We start from the raw sequence: 18242 nt of genomic DNA on the forward strand, positions 1-18242 counted from the left end.
GACATATCCTTGAGCCTTAAAAACTGCCTCCTTTTTAAATGTTAAATAGTACTCAGCTATAATTAAATAAGGATAGTCTAACATATTTGCGACTTCTGTAGAAAGTAAGCAAAATAAAGGGAAGTTTTATTGAATTGATCTTTTAAATTTCTACTATTGGAAAAATTTATTCCCCCCTCCCAGGTAGTTAGGTTTTCCTTCTCTCCAAAGGCATGATTTTCAAAGGCCTTAATATATTCTTTTGCAATAGGAGTCCTATGGATTGTTTTCTCCAGTATCTTAGATATTTGTATATCACACAGCCCAAGAGAAAAAAAAAACACTTTGCATTCAATATTTATATTTGGCAAATACTTAGCTATGGTTTTCTTTAAATTTTGAATTTTTGATGGAGGAACCTACCATATAAAAATGCATGTCTTACTAAATATTCAGTTGAGAATCTTAGTTATTCAAATCAAAGAGAAATACTGAGTAATTAGGCACTTGGAACACTCTTTGGAACCTACAGAATGATTAAATTCATTTCTCACCAGGAGATAAGAATTTTATTTCTGAGAAATATGTTTAATTGATTATCTGTTTTATAGATTAAATCATGAACTTCGAGGTTGGGTTCATAGACATGAAGTGGAAAGGACCAAGTCAAGAAGAATGACAAATAATCAACAGAAAACTCGTGTTCTTCAGGTTTGTTTCTACTTGTCTTGGAATAGTGATTGCTAATCATTGGAAGCTCTCTCCCTACCCCGCCACAGAGGTGGTATCTCTCCTGGAAGATATGGCAAGCTTAAGCTTTACCTACTTCTCATGGCTGCTTCTGGTGCAGCTTCATTGTCACCAATGTTCTTAGCCCAGGTTTTATGGCACTTGGTTTAAGTTTTATAATACTCATTTCCTGTGTTCAGGCATGATGCGCTTTCCTGCTCTCTTCTTCAAATTTGCTTCCGTCCAGGAGTTACTGTGCATGGATATCTTATCAAATATTTTTGGCACCACTGGTGTAATAAACAATACTTTTTGTTTCCTTACTTCTGAGAGCTCTTCAGAAATAGGGTATTAAAACATGGGACACATCAATGGAGGACATTTTTGAACATAGACAAGTGCCACTACTGGGTTTAATGACAGTGCTTACTCAGCTATTCAGTAAAGCTTCTATCTTAATCTTGTTTTCCACAAAGCACCATTTACAATCATTCATCATTCATCAGATATATGTTGCTACTTCTGAAGTGCTTAGACTAGCAACTGGCACAGTGTGAGTACCCAATAAACATTATCTGTGGTAGTGATAATGAGCCAGGAACTGTTCCAGACCCTGGAATACAGTAGCGAGTATAATAAAGTCTCTCCCCTTCTAGTGGGAGAACTAAACAATAAACAAATAAATGCATAGGTACCTCAAACTTAAGATAAATTCTCTAAAAAGTAAAGCGTGGTAGAAGGTTAGAATTTGAATTGAGAAATGAAAAGCTATTTTAGATTGAGTGGTCAGAAAAGGCTTCTCTGAAAAAGTTTCAATTTAATAAGGTATTGTCAAGATAATTAATGCTGGCTGTTAGAATGACCTTAAAATCTCCCTAGCTTAATAGAATAAAAACTTGATTCTTAACATAGTTCTCTAGAATGGCTTTTCTCCAAATAGTGTCTTAGGGATCCACGTACCTTCTATTGTGTAGCTCCAACAACTTGATAACTTGAAATCTTTGTTTCTAGTTTTAAATGGTGGGAAGAGAGCTTGGAAGATAATACAAATGGTTTTAGGGATCAGGCCTGGACTTTAGCCACTGTTTAGTTGGCTAAAATTGTCATTTTGCCTAATTGACTATAAGAGAGAATGGGAATATGTAGCCTTCCTGAGTGCTCAGGAAGAAGAAAAAGTTGCAATGACAACATTGTTTTTTACTATGTAGACAGAAAATGTTAGAGTAAACAATGTAAAGATTTAGGGGAAAATCTGGTGAAAGATCTAGAGAGAGAAACAGCAAATGTAAAGATCTTTAAGAAGGAACAGTTTACTTCTGTAGGCAACATCAAGAAGTTGAGTAAGGTTGGAATGCATTGACTGAGGGAAGATGGTAGATGATATTAGAGAGACTTGCAGAGGTGAAATGCAGTTTCATAGGCTGTGGTGAGAATGTTGGATTTCATCCTTGGCATGACGAAACACCATTGAAAGACTTGATTAGGGTAGTGACTTGACCTGATTTTTATGTGTGAATGTGTATATGGCAGGGTGAGGAGAGGGTTAGGGATTGAATCCAGGGCCTCTCATATATTAGGCAAGTGCTCTACCACTGAGCTACATCCACAGCACCTGGTTTATATGTATTTTTAAAGTTTTATTTGTCCTTTTTAATTGTACAAGTATATTTTGACATATTTATACAAACATTGAGTTTGTCTTATTCTAATTAGGAGCCCAGTCTTGTGATTGTACATGATGTGGGTATTCATTGTGGTGTGTTCATATATATACATAGGAAAGTTGTATCAGATTCATTCATTCCACTGTCTTTCCTATTCCTATCTCTCTTCTTTTCATTCCCTTTTGTCTAATCCACTGAACTTCCATTCTCCCCTCACCTCTCTTTATGTATGTTAGCATCCATATATCAGAGAAAACATTCAACCTTTGGTTTTTTGAGATTGGTTTATTTCACTTAGCATGATAGTCTCCAGATTCATCAGTTTACTGACAAATGTCATAAAGTCATCATTTTTTATGGCTGAGTAATATTCCATCACACACACATATACACACACATATATATGTATGTATGCATCTATATGTATGTACATATGTATATTACATACACACACACACACACACATTTTTAAAAAATCCATTCATCTGTTGAAGGCACCTAGGTTGGTTCCATAACTTAGCCTATTGTGAATTGAGCTGCTATAAACATTGATGTGGCTGCATCACTGTAGTATGCTGATTTTAAGTCCTTTGGGTATAAATTGAGGAGTGGGATAGCTGAGTCAAATCATGATTCTGAGGAATTTTCATACTGCTTTCTATAGTGGTTGCACCAATTTGCAGTCTCTGGTGGGGAATGCAATGTATGGTGTACCCTTTTCTCCACATCCTCGCCAACATTTATTGTTACTTGTATTCTTGAAAATTGCCATTCCGACTGGAATGAGATGAAAATGGTGTCGTTTGCATTTCTTTAATTGCTAGAGATATTGAACTTTTTTTTCACATTTATTGAGTGACTGATCATATTTCTTCTCTGTGAAGTGTCTGTTCAGTTTCTTTGCCCATTTATTGATTAGGTTACTTGGTTTTTGAGTTCTTTAAATATCCTCTAGTTGCAGGTTGCAAAGATTTTCTCCCATTCTGTAGACTGTCTCTTCATGTTCTTGATTGTTTTCTTCACTGTGAAGAAGTTTTTTAGTTTGATTCCATACCCTTTATTGATTCTTGATTTTACTTTTTGTGCTTTAGGAGTCTTATTGAGGAATTCAGTTCCTAAGCCAAATGATGGAGTTTTAGACTGACATTTTCTTCTAGTAGGCACAGGGTTTCTGGTTAAATGTATAGGTCTTTGATCCACTTTGAGTTGAGTTTTGTGCAGGGTGAAAGAGGTTAAATTTCATTCTGTAACACATGGATTCCATTTTTCCCAGCACCATTTGTTGAAGAGGCCATCTTTTCTCCAATGTATGTTTATGGTGCCTTTGTCTAATAAGAGATAATTGTATTTATGTGGGTTTATCTCTGTTTCTTCTATTCTATTCCATTGGTCTTGTCTGTTTTGCTATTACTATAGCTCTATTATATAAATTAAGTTCTAGTACGGTGAGCCTCATCCTTCGCTTTTCTCACTAAAGATTGCTTTCGCTATTCTGGGCCTGTGATTTTTCTAAATGAATTTAATGACTGCTCTTTCTATTTTTATGAAGAATGTTATAGGGATTTTAATAGGAATTGCATTAAATCTGTATAGCGCTTTTGATAGTATGATCATTTTGACAATATTTATTCTGGCTATCTGAGAACATGGGAAATCTTTCTATCTTCTAAGGTCTTTTTCAATTTCTTTCTTTAGTGTTCTGTAGTTTTCATTGTAGTGGTCTTTCACCTCTTTTGTAAGATTGAATCCCACGTTTTTTTTGTTTTGTTTTGGCTTGGTTGTTTTTGAGGCTAATGTGAATGGGATAGTTTTCCTAAATTTTCTTTCTACTGATTCATCATTAGTGTATCTCGCCACGTCCCGTGCCTGTGGTAGAATTTAGGTCTCCTCTACATGAAGTGGGCTGGACGTGAAATTAAGCTAAGAAAAAAAGGCAGAAAAGAAATACACTAGAGAAAGTAATTGTGAAAAGAGAGGGTAGGACGGCTCTTCAACCTTAGAGGTCGAGCTTCCACACTGGAAAGAGAGCAAGAGCCTGCAGTTGCTTTTTTATATGGGGGAACCTTCAAAGGTTTTCCATAGAGTGTTTTTATGCCAAATAAAGCAGGAGGTGGGTTGTCCAGCTCCCAGTGGGTTATGCCCAACTCCAGAGCTACAAGATCTGTCTCCCTAGGGGAGCAAAGACAGAGGTCAGTGTTTTGCACAATCCATTAAGTGGGAGGAGCCACAAAAGAGCTTGCAATGCTAAATCAAAATCTCCTTGGCTCAAGGCCCAGTGAAGATGTTCAAATAGCTCAGGGGTGGCTCCCCTCAGATGTATAGGAACACAGCTGATTATGGTTTATATCCTGCTACTTTGCTGAATTCCTGTACCAGTTCTAGCAGTTTTCTGGTGGAATTTTTTGAGTCTTCTAAATATAGAACCATGTTCTCGGCTGACAGGAATGTTTGAGCTCTTCTTTTCCTATTCATATCCTTTTAATTTCTTTCTTTTGCCTAATTGCTTTGGCTAGAGTTTCAAGGATTATTTTGAATAGGAGTGGTGAAAGAGGGCATCCCTGTCTTATTCCAGTTTTAGAGGAAAAGCTTTCAGTTTTTCTCCATTTAGAATGATATTGCCCTTTAGTTTAATGTATATAGCTTTTACAATGTTAAGGTATATTCTTATTATCCCTAGTTTTTTTCTAGTGTTTTGAATATAAATGGATACTGTGTTTTGTCAAATGTTTTTTTCTGCATCTATTGAGATAATCATGTGATTAGTGTTCTTAAATCTGTTTATATGTTGAATTACATTTATTGATTTCCATATGTTGAACTAACCTTGTATCCCTGGGATGAAACTCACTCAATCATGGTGTGGTATCTTTTTAATATGTTTTGTATGAGATTTGCCAGTATTTTATAAGAATTTTTGCATCTGTATTCATCAAGGATATTGGTCTGAAGTTTTCTTTTCTTGATGTGTCTTTGGTTTTGGTATTAGGATGATACTAGCCTCATAGAATGAGTTTGGAAGGGTTCCCTTCTTTTCTAGTTCATGGAATAATTTGAGGAGAATTGGTGTTATTTCTTTTTTGAAGGTCTGGTAGAACTCAGCTGAGAATTCATTCAGTCCTGGGCTTTTCTTTGTTGGTAGGCTTTTGATGGCATATTCAATTTCATTGCTTGGAATTCATCATTTCTGTGCCCTCCTGATTCAATTTGGGGAGGTCATATGTCGTTAGAAATTTGTCCTAACTTATATTTTTAAAAGATCATTCCAGCTGCTACACAAAGTAGACCATGGTGTGGGGGTATGAATGGAAATAGGGAGGCCAGTTAAGATGCTATTTCAGTAGTCTAGATAAGAGATCTGTGGAGCCTGTACTTGTGGGGTAGATGTGGAGCTAGAGGAAAGCACTTGGATGTCAAATATATTTTGAAATTAGAGCTGTTAGAAATTGTTGCTGTAAAATAAAAAGGAATTAATGGAAATTCCTACGTGCTAAGTACTAGTTGAACAGAGATGCCATTATTGATAACAAGATTGGGGAAAGAGGAACTGGAGACAGGAGTGTAAGAAACTAAAAAGGAAAAAAGAGAGAGTGAGGCATTGAGCCCTGGGCCAACTCCAACATTAGAGGCTGAAAGAGAAAGAAGAACTAGCAATTGAGAAGTAAGATGAGTGACTGACCAGTAAGATAGGAGAAAATGCAGGATTGTGGTACCCCAAACCCCAAGCAAAGAGTGTCTTAAGAAGGAGGTATATGATTAATCATTACAGAGGTCAAGAAATGTTAAGATGATGACTAAGAAGTTATCATTAAAATAAACCATTAGAACTTGATTGATGAAAGTTGTTTCATTATAGTTGTGATGATAAAGGCCTCACTTTGAAGCCTTTGTGGGAAATGATACAATATGAGAAAATGGAAAAGAGTATTTTAGGATCATCTCCATAAGTGTAAATAGAGAAATAGAGTAGCTACAGGAATCAAGAAAGAGGTTTTATTTTTAGATAGAAGATATGACACCAGGTTTGCATATTTATAGGCTAATGGAAACATCTTAACTATTTGATTTTTTTGGAGACTTAACTGTAAGCAGCATGTGATTTGTTCAAAAGCATATTAAAATTATATTAAGAGACATAGATTTTGCCATTATAGAACTGTTTCATCAATAATGTGAGCATTCATGTTGGTGAACTCAAACTCTGACTTTCTGAGATTCTATGATTATCAAGTATGTGCTTAGATGATCTATTATCTAGTATGTGCATAGATAATCTATTATGATTCTACTATGTGCTTCTCTGGCCCTCTCCAATACCTTTTCTTCTCCTACTATGGCAATTGTATTGGTTGTTAGTACTTTTAGAGGCTACCGGGCGGTCAGTGTATGCCGTGGGTACCTCATAGCCCCCATCCTGCTTACTGGCATTAGACTGCAGAGTTTGGTACTGCAAAACTCTTGTCTGCTAAGTCTTAAACATCAGCTGCTATCATGGCTAGAAAAAAAATTAATTTTATTTTGCTTTCTAAGTCTGGAACAAGGCACATTTTATTGTCAGAACCTAAGTTATATCCAGAACCCTGCTGACAAAAGAGTTTAGGTAATGTGGTTTTTAGACTTCCATCTTTTGCAATACAGGGGAAGAGCACAGGAGGCAAAAATAGGTAATTGCCAATAGATAATCCCACATAGCTGCTATAGTGTTCTGTATGAAAAATTAGATTCAAATTCTTGGCCTTAATGAGGATTTTTTGTTTGTTTTGTTTTGTCTTATCTTTAGATACAATTTGTCATATTATCCTGTTCATTAGATTAAAAAATAACGTATTTACTGTGGAAGGGGTTTGTTCTTTAATCTTAAAGGAATTCCAACACAAGAAAAATAATTTTATTTTAGTTTTATAGTCTTTGTTCATTTAGAGAAGATTTGTAACTTAAAGTCTTGTCTCTTTCTCTATTTTGGGTGCATATCTTACTGTAGGGGGCTTAAATCATGGTCAGAATTGTAGGACTCTTAGGTATTACCAAAAAAGGAATGGCAAGGATGAATCTATATTTATCCAAGCAAAAGAAGTTCTCCATTAGAGGAACAGAAAGATCATTCTGCTTGTACTGTTGTCGATTCTAAAGCATGTAAAAATTCTTTTGATTCTCTTCCATAGGGTAGAGAGCCTGAAGTTGCTCTTCTTTTATCTTCTTTTTTTATTTCAACTTTCTTTTTCCTCCAGATTACCTCTTTCAAATGCCACAAGGAGTCAAAAGTCTTATAAAATATTTTGCAACTCTGGCAAATTGACATTTATTTGAAATTTCTGTTGCTTTTAAATATTATGTCTTTGATTTGACACATCCTCTCTCATTATCTTACCCTCTTCCTAGAATATGAGCTGTTAGAAAAGGTGCAGGGACAAATTAATGAAAATATCTTTCAAAATGAAGGCAAAATAAAGATATTTTCAGATAGACAAAAAGCTGAGAAAATTGGTATCCAGAAAACCCAAACTGTCAGACATTCCCAAAGTTTTTTAGACTAAGAAAAATGATAACACATAGAGGAAGGAAGGATACAAGAATAAGTAATATCTTATTACTAATAAAAAGCAGGCTTAAAAATCTGTGTGCTTCGTATGTTTAAATGTTTTTAAAAGAGTATTGTCTTTTTAAAGCAAAAGGAAAAATGGTTGTGAGGTTAATATTTAATAAAAGAATACAAAGATGAATGGGTAAATAGAATTATACTGCTAAGCAGGGGTCTGCAGTGGAGCAAACTATATTATAAGCATTTATGAATATGTCCAAATTAACCCCACTAGTATGTATAACTATAACACACTAATAAAGGATTTTTTCAAAAAGAATTATACTGCTAGAATTTTATATTGTTCAAATACTATTTCAAGGTACATTGTGATTAACTTAAAGTGGATAGTACTATGTATGTACTATTTTTTCCCTATACATCCTTAGCTCTAATAAAGGTTAATTTACAAATTAGGCACAATAAGAGACAAACTACAATAACTAACATTAAAATAGAATAATTGTAAAAGTATACCGTAACAAAATTGCCAGCATCACTACTCTTGTGCTTTTAGGCCATTATTAGGTAAAATAAAGGTTACCTGAACACAAGACATGTAATACCATGACAAGTTGATCTGATAACTGAGATGACTACTAAGTGAAACAGAAAAATAGTGAATACAGCATGTCCAGGGTAGGATGGAGTTGGAAGGCTTGAGATTTTATAACACTGCTCAGAATAGCACAGAATTTAAAATATATGGATTGGGCTGGGGATGTGGCTCAAGCGGTAGCGCGCTTGCCTGGCATGCGTGCGGCCTGGGTTCGATCCTCAGCACCACATACCAACAAAGATGTTGTGTCTGCCGAGAACTAAAAAATAAATATTAAAAATTCTCTCTCTCTCTCTCTCTCTCTCTCTCTCTCTCTCACTCTCTCTCTCCTCTCTCACTCTCTCTTTAAAAAAAATATATGGATTATTTTTTTCTGGAATATTCCCTTTAACATTTTTGACCACAGTTAACCATGGATAACTGGAACAATAGTTAGCAAAATCATGGATAATGGAGTCCTACTAGACAGCTAAAAAGCCAATACAAGACATATAAATGGAATTGAACTAATTTAATGAAAAGAGGATAGGAAAAGAAAAACAAATAAAGAACAAAAAATTGAGAAATAGAAAGCACAAAAATAAACAAATGCCAGGAGATGTATAATTAAACAATTATTTAAGCCACTGATGGGGTAGCAGTAGGGTCACTTTATAGTGTAATAATAGTAATATGTCTTTGAATTCTGATACCTTTACCAAATTCTTCTGAAGATCAGCTTACAAAACTGCCAGGAAGTATAACAAGGTCACAGACGCATGTTAAAGAAAGGTTTCTAGTGTAGCATGTGTGGACTACTGATGGTTCCAGATTAAACTGGTTTCTTGCCAAGTGAGTCATCAGTGAGATCTCTTTAATTACAAATAGTCCATAAATGTATTGGCATGAATATATTTGTGTTTAAGTAAACAATGGGGATCTAGTTTCATTTTGGATTTTTCATACTGCTTAGGAACTTTTCATTGATAAACATAATTATTTTAGATAAATTTAAGTTGTGATGTGTCCAGTAATACTTGTATAGCTTGTTCATAAAACCTGTGCTTGGTCTAAACTTCTGTTCTTTTTCTTTAAACTCTATATGGGTAAGTGCTTTGAGTGTCTTAATCTCCAAGAGCCACATCTTTGTGAAACTGTGAGCTAAAGGGTTTGGATTTTTATGCTGATGTTTAATTACATGAGCTTAATTTGTCACAACATGAATAGAAAAACCAATATGAATTCTTTAATACATATAAATGTAGAATAAGACAGCATAGGAATAGCATCATATAATTTCACTATATGGCATTAGACCTTTTTTTTTTTTTCTTTTTCTCTTTCAGGGTGCTCTAGAACAGGGCTCAAATTCTCAGCTGATGGCTGTCCAATACACAGAAACCACTAGTATCAGGTAAGAAAGTATCAAGAAGCTTTTGGCCAGGGAATTTAAAATAGCTTGTGTTTTAGTAAAGTTGAAATTCATAGTTCTTTTTTACCTTAATTTGTCTTAATCTGTGCCTTTCATATTAATTCATATAAAATATACTACTTCTAAAAAAATACTACTTCTGAGTAAAGTCAGATAATTTCTAAGGATAATCTCTCCTCAGTCCCTTAAATGCAGATTTAGTCAGAATGCTGTTCATTTGTAATTTTATTGAAAATCTTAAAAACACATAGCTCCCCTCTCCTTGATTTGCCTCTATTTCATAAGCCTAAGGGAGGGGAATATTGTTTTTCACTATTCTATGCAGATGCCTTGCTGGATGCTTTATTCATTTTTATCTTTAAATCCATATAATAATTTGAAGTATATTTTATATATGAAAAAACTGGGCAAGTCATTAATTTTTTTTTTTGTAATTTTTCATTGTCATAGAACCAAGTGCCAGAACCAGAATTCAGACCCTAGCATTTGACATAAAATTCCCTTTTCACTACACAATAGTACTTAAGATTTTGAAACAATTCAAAGAAAGTACTATACCTAGGAGTATCTTCACTAATCCATCCCATGTATTGATTCTTGATTTTATTTCTTGTGCTAGGAGTCTTACTAAGGAAGTTGGAGCCTAATCTGACATGATGAAGATTTGGGCCTATTTTCTCTTTTATTAGGCACAAGGTCTGTGGTCTAATTCCTAGGTCCTTGGACCTCTACAAACTACAAAATGCTAAAGAAAGAAATTAATGAAGTCCTTAGAAGATTGAAAGATCTCCCTTGTTCTTGGACAGACAGAAATAATATTGTCAAAATGATCATACTACCAAAAGCACTATACAGATTTAATGCAATCCCAATCAAAATCCCAATGACACTTCTCATAGAAATAGTAAAAGCAACTATACTACAGAGCAATAATAACAAAAATGGCATTGTATTGGCACCAAAATAGATTTGTAGACCATTGGTACAGAATACAGGACACAGAATCAAACCCACATAAAAACAGTTATCTCATACTGGACAAAGGCACCAAAAGCAAATACTGGAGAAAAGGTGGCCTCTTCAACAAATTGTGCTGGGAAAACTGGAAATCCATATGCAATAAAATGAATTAAGCATTTTCTTTCACCATGGCATAGTATTTTTTTCATTAGTTAAAAATGTTTTTAATGAGTTACAGTCCATTCTCATTCATGGATCATCTTACTTATGGATTTTATATTTGCTTAATTGCTAAAATTTATTTGTAGCTGGGCACAGTGGCACACACCTGTAATCCCAGCAAGTCAGGAGGCTGAGGCAAGAGATCAAGATTTCAAAGCTGGCCTTAACAATTTAGCAAGGCCCTACGCTACTCAGTGAAGCCCTAAGCAACCAGCAAGACCTTGTCTGTAAATCACATTTAAAAATGTGGCTTACTGGTTAAGCACTCCTGGGTTCAATCCTTGATACCAAAATATAAATAAATGAAAATAAAAGTTATTTGTAACCCCCAAATAATACAGCATTTTGAAACATGCATAGATATTCTAAGGTAAGGTTAAACCAGACAACCTTTTACCTTCTTGATTCACTATTTAGTATATACAAGGTCCTTTTTGTAGTTCATTTAGTGTCATGTTTTTCATATTTTTATACCTTTTATTGGCAATTGTCCTGTTTAAAAGGGCCCCAAGCATATTGCTGAGGTGCTGTCTAGTGTACCTAAGCCCATGAAGGGTCCAAGGTATTATAAAGTTTTATTCAGGCATGAGCTACCATGCTTTTGGCTGTAAGTTCAATGTTTATTAAAGAAAGTGTCCTTAAACAAAAACATGCATAAAATGAGGTTACATATTGAATGACAAAAATATAATCATCTTTCAGAGGCTTACATTAACCCAATCCTGTATTTATTTGTCTTAGGATTCACTAATTCATTGTTAGTGGTGACTCTTTAGAACACATCTATCAGAAATAACAAGAATTGTCTGTATATCCAAAATACTGTAATCAAGCACTGTCTAATGAGCAAATGCAGTTATTTCAAAGGAAAATCTTTTTAAAAATTTTTTAAAAGTTATCGATAGAACTTTATTTATTTATATGTGGTGCTGAGAATCGAACTCCGTGCCTCACACATGCTAGGCAAGCGCTCTACCACTGAGCCATCACCCCAGCCCCTCAAAGGAAGAACTTATAGCTCATTTATAGTTTCCATTTAGGTCAACCTTTTTCTCTCTTAAGTTAATAATATTTGATTGATAATAAAAGTTTTTCTCTTTGGAGAAGAATGAAGCATTATAGGGTCCCATTCATTCTTCTGGGTGTTGGTTTATTGTGTTCAACACTAAAGACTGAAAATATTATTAAGAACTACTTAGTATCATTTGAGTATATCTTTTCACATATGATATAGTTTGAGGTATTATTAAAGTTTGGTCATTAATTTTTTTTTAATTTTTTTATTTTTTATTTTTTATTTTTTTTATTGGTTGTTCACAACATTACAAAGCTCTTGACATATCATATTTCATACATTAGATTGAAGTGGGTTATGAACCCCCAATTTTACCCCAAATGCAGATTGCAGAATCACGTCGGTTACACATCCACAATTTTACATAATGCCCTATTAGTAATTGTTGTATTCTGCTACCTTTCCTATCCCCTACTATCCCCCCTCCCCTCCCCTCCCCTCCCATCTTCTCTCTCTACCCCATCTACTGTAATTCATTTCTCTCCTTGTTTATTTTCCCATTCCCCTCACAACCTCTTATATGTAATTTTGTATAGCAATGAGGTTCTCCCTTCATTTCCATGGAATTTCCCTTTTCTCTCCCTTTCCCTCCCATCTCATGTCTCTGTTTAATGTTAATCTTTTCTTCCTGCTCTTCCTCCCTGCTCTGTTCATAGTTGCTCTCATTATATCAAAGAAGACATTTGGTATTTGTTTTTTAGGGATTGGCTAGCTTCACTAAGCATAATCTGCTCTAGTGCCATCCATTTCCCTGCAAATTCTATGATTTTGTCATTTTTTATTGCTGCATAGTACTCCATTGTGTATAGATGCCACATCTTTTTTATCCATTCATCTATTGAAGGGCATCTGGGTTGGTTCCACAGTCTAGCTATTGTGAATTGTGCTGCTATGAACATCGATGTGGCAGTATCCCTGTAGCATGCTCTTTTAAGGTCTTCAGGGAATAGTCCGAGAAGGGCAATAGCAGGGTCAAATGGTGGTTCCATTCCCATCTTTCCCAGGAATCTCCAAACTGCTTTCCAAATTGGCCGCACCAATTTGCAGTCCCACCAGCAATGTACAAGTGTACCCTTTTCTCCACATCCTCGCCAGCACTTGTTGTTGTTTGACTTCAGAGTGGCTGCCAATCTTACTGGAGTGAGATGGTATCTTAGGGTGGTTTTGATTTGCATTTCTCTGACTGCTAGAGATGGTGAGCATTTTTTCATGTACTTGTTGATTGATTGTATATCCTCCTCTGAGAAGTGTCTGTTCAGGTCCTTGGCCCATTTGTTGATTGGGTGATTTGTTATCTTATTGTCTAATTTTTTGAGTTCTTTGTATACTCTGGATATTAGGGCTCTATCTGAAGTGTGAGGAGTAAAAATTTGTTCCCAGGATGTAGGCTCTCTATTTACCTCTCTTATTGTTTCTCTTGCTGAGAAAAAACTTTTTAGTTTAAGTAAGTCCCATTTGTTGATTCTAGTTATTAACTCTTGTGCTATGGGTGTCCTATTAAGGAATTTGGAGCCCGACCCCACAATATGTAGATCGGAGCCAACTTTTTCTTCTATCAGACGCAGAGTCTCTGATGTGATATCAAGCTCCTTGATCCATTTTGAGTTAACTTTTGTGCATGGCGAGAGAAAGGGATTCAGTTTCATTTTGTTGCATATGGATTTCCAGTTTTCCCAACACCATTTGTTGAAGATGCTATCCTTCCTCCATTGCATGCTTTTAGCCCCTTTATCGAATATAAGATAGTTGTAACTTTGTGGATTAGTCTCTGTGTCCTCTATTATATACCATTGGTCCACCCGCCTGTTTTGGTACCAGTACCATGCTGTTTTTGTCACTATTGCTCTGTAATATAGTTTGAAATCTGGTATCACTATACCGCCTGATTCACACTTCCTGTTTAGAATTGCTTTTGCTATTCTGGGTCTTTTATTTTTCCATATGAATTTCATGATTGCTTTATCTATTTCTACAACAAATGCCGTTGGGATTTTGATTGGCATTGCATTAAACCTATAGAGAACTTTTGGTAATATCGCCATTTTGATGATGTTAGTTCTGCCTATCCATGAACAGGGTATATTTTTTCCATCTTCTAAGATCTTCTTCTACTTCTCTCTTTAGGGTTCTGTAGTTTTCATTATATAAATCTTTCACCTCTTTTGTTAGGTTGATTCCCAAGTATTTTATTTTTTTTGAGGATATTGTAAATGGAGTGTTTTTCCTCATTTCCGTTTCAGAAGTTTTGTCGCTGATATACAGAAATGCCTTTGATTTATGCGTGTTGATTTTATATCCTGCCACTTTGCTGAATTCATTTATTAGCTCTAATAGTTTCTTTGTAGACCCTTTTGGGTCTGCTAGATATAGAATCATGTCATCTGCAAATAGTGATAATTTAAGTTCTTCTTTTCCTATTTTTATGCCTTTAATTTCTTTCGTCTGTATAATTGCTCTGGCCAGTGTTTCAAGAACTATATTGAATAGAAGTGGTGATAGAGGGCATCCCTGTCTTGTTCCAGATTTTAGAGGGAATGCCTTCAATTTTTCTCCATTCAGAATGATGCTAGCCTGAGGCTTAGCATAGATAGCTTTTACAGTGTCGAGGAAAGTTCCTGTTATCCCTAGTTTTTCTAATGTTTTGAACATAAAGGGATGCTGTACTTTGTCGAATGCTTTTTCTGCGTCTATCGAGATGATCATATGGTTCTTATCTTTAAGTCTATTGATGTGGTGAATAACATTTATTGATTTCCGTATATTGAACCATCCTTGCATCCCAGGGATGAATCCTACTTGATCATGGTGCACAATTTTTTTGATGTGCCTTTGTATTCGATTTGCCAGAATTTTATTGAGGATTTTTGCATCTAGGTTCATCAGAGATATTGGTCTGTAGTTTTCTTTCTTTGAGGTGTGTTTGTCCGTTTCGGAATCAGGGTGATGTTGGCCTCATAGAATGAATTTGGCAGAGCTCCCTCTTTTTCTATTTCCTGAAATAACTTGAAAAGTATTGGTATTAATTCTTCTTTAAAGGTTTTGTAAAACTCCACTGTATACCCATCCGGTCCTGGGCTTTTCTTGGTTGGTAGTCTTTTGATTGCTTCTTCAATTTCATCCATTGATATTGGTCTGTTCAAATTGTGTGTATCCTCCTGACTCAGTCTGGGCAAATCATATGACTTAAGAAATTTATCGATGTCTTCACTATCTTCTATTTTATTGGAATATAGGTTTTCAAAATAATTTCTAATTGTCTTCTGTATTTCTGTAGCATCTGTTGTGATATTGCCTTTTTCATCCCGTATGTTAGTAATTTGAGTTCTCTCTCTTCTTCTCTTCGTTAGCATGGCTAAAGGTCTGTCGATCTTATTTATTTTTTCTAAGAACCAACTTTTAGTTTTGTTAATTTTTTCAATAGTTTCTTTTGTTTCAATTTCATTGATTTCCGCTCTGATTTTAATTATTTCTTGCCTTCTGCTACATTTGCTGTTGTTTTGCTCTTCCTTTTCTAGGGCTTTGAGATGAAGTGTGAGCTCATTTATTTGTTGGTTTTTTCTTTTTTTTGAGGAATGACCACCAGGCGATGAATTTTCCTCTTAAAACTGCTTTCATTGTGTCCCATAGATTCCGATATGTTGTGTCTGTATTTTCATTTATCTCTAAGAATTTTTTGATTTCCTCCATTATGTCTTCTGTAACCCATTGATCATTCAGTAACATATTGTTCATTTTCCATGTGATGTAGGATTTTTCCTTCCTTCTTTTATCATTGATTTCCAGTTTCATTCCATTATGATCAGATAAAATGCAAGGTATTATCTCCACCCCTTTATATTTACTGAGGGTTGCCCTATGGCATAATATATGGTCTATTTTTGAGAAGGATCCATGTGCTGCTGAGAAAAAAGTATATCCATTTGATGATGGTTGATATATTCTATATATGTCAGTTAAGTCTAGGTTATTGATTGTGATATTGAGTTCTATAGTTTTTTTATTCAACTTTTGTTTGGAGGATCTGTCCAATGGTGAGAGAGGTGTGTTGAAGTCACCCATAATTATTGTGTTGTGATCTATTTGATTCTTGAACTTGAGGAGAATTTGTTTTATGAATGTCGCAGCACCATTATTTGGTGCATAAGTATTGATAATTGTTATGTCTTGTTGGTGAATGGTTCCTTTTAACAGTATATAATGTCCTTCTTTATCCCTTTTGATTAACTTAGTCTTGAAGTCGATTTTATTCGATATGAGGATGGCCACCCCTGCTTGCTTACGAGGACCGTGTGCGTGGTATATTTTTTCCCATCCTTTCACCTTCAGCCTGTGTATATCTTTCCAATCAGATGTGTCTCCTGGAGGCAGCATATTGTTGGATTTGTTTTTTTAATCCATGATACCAGCCTATGTCGCTTTATTGGAGAGTTTAAGCCATTAACATCCAGAGTTACTATTGATATATGGTTTGTACTTCCATCCATGTTTGATTATTTATCCTTTTTTTAAAAAATTTAGTTTGTTTCTCCATGATTATTTTTCCCCTCGCCCTCTGTCTTTACCGAGGTACTTCCTACTGATGGTTTTGGTTATTGTTTTTCATTTCTTCCTCGTGTAGTGTTTTGCTCAAAATGCTTTGCAATGCTGGTTTTCTGGCTGCAAATTCTTTTAACTTTTGTTTATCATGAAAGATTTTCATTTCGTTGTTGTACCTGAAGCTTAATTTTGCTGGATACAGAATTCTTGGTTGGCATCCATTGTCTTTCAGTGTTTGAAATACGTTTTCCATGACCTTCTTGCTTTCAGTGTCTGTGATGAAAAATCCGTTGTTAACCTTATTGGTTTACCCCTGAATGTAATCTGTCTCCTTTCTCTTGTAGTTTTTAATATTTTCTCTTTGTTCTGTATATTGGATATCTTCATAACAATGTGTCTTGGCGTTGGTCTACTGTGATTTTGTGTGCTCGGTGTCCTGTATGCATCATTAATTTATCAAGGTGCCTATATGGTGCTTTTCATGTCAGTAAGCTAGCACTTGTGGAATGACTCCTATAGAACAGGACTCATGCTTGGTCATTTACATAGATGACATCTCTGACCCCATTAAAAATTCTCCAAGGCTTCTGTGGTTATATTCATTTTATTCATGAGGAAACTGGGGTTACTCAGAGAGATCCATACCCTGAAGAATGTCCACGCAAGTAGACCAAGAATTCAAAACCAGGTGTATTTGTTTCTAAACCTAGATTCTTTTCATTTTTGATGTAGCCTCATAGGCAAGATCACCTTTGTATATTTGACAGAATGGTGAAAAATATCATTTCTTCAGACTTAATTTTCATTATAAAATTTTGTAAATCATACAAACTTATGCGGAAATCTTTGGTTTTGATAATTTAAAAAATTTTACATGATTTACAGTATATTTGACCATATGTTATATTTTAGAACCTTGATTCAGAAATGAGAATTTTAGAACTGGACCTTATAAATATCCTAATTTGGGGTTTTTCAAAATGTTACTTTAATGGATGTGGCTCAAGTGGTAGCGCGCTCGTTTGGCATGCGTGCGGCCAGGTTCGATCCTTAGCACCACATACAAACAAAGATGTTGTGTCCGCCGAAAACTAAAAAAAAAAAAAAAATATATATATATATATATATATATTAAAAAATTCTCTCTCTTTCTCTCTCTCTCTCTCTTAAAAAAAAAAAAAGTTACTACCAAACATCTGCATTTGCATGTTTATTGCAGCCCTTTTCACAATAGTGAAAAAATGGAAACAAGCTAATTGTATGTAATGAATAAATGAAGAAAATATGGTCTGTATACATAATGGGATATTATTCATCTATAAAAAGGAAATCCCGGTATTTGTGACAACATGACTGGATCTGGGGAACATTCAGGCACAGAAAGAACAAATACTGCATTGATCTTGTTCATATATGGAATCTGAAAACTGTTCCCATGGAAGTTGGGAATAGAATGGTGATTACCAGATACTGGGGAGAACAGGAGGGAAGGATAGATGGGGAAAGGTTGATCAATGGGTACTAAGTCACAG

The 18242-nt window shown here is 34.9% G+C and overlaps 1 protein-coding gene across 1 annotated transcript in view; it reads left to right on the forward strand.

Moving 5' to 3' along the window:
• Nucleotides 1–18242, forward strand: part of ATF6 (activating transcription factor 6) — a 217558-nt gene that overhangs the window by 89758 nt on the left and 109558 nt on the right. The window contains exons 12-13 of the mRNA XM_081306544.1: nucleotides 591–690; nucleotides 9832–9899. Of these exons, the coding sequence (XP_081162670.1) occupies nucleotides 591–690; nucleotides 9832–9899 (168 nt within the window). The remainder of the gene's footprint in view (nucleotides 1–590; nucleotides 691–9831; nucleotides 9900–18242) is intronic.

The sequence above is a fragment of the Spermophilus citellus genome, assembly GCF_964194105.1.
Source record: "Spermophilus citellus genome assembly, chromosome: 9".
Taxonomy (NCBI): Eukaryota; Metazoa; Chordata; class Mammalia; order Rodentia; family Sciuridae; genus Spermophilus; species Spermophilus citellus.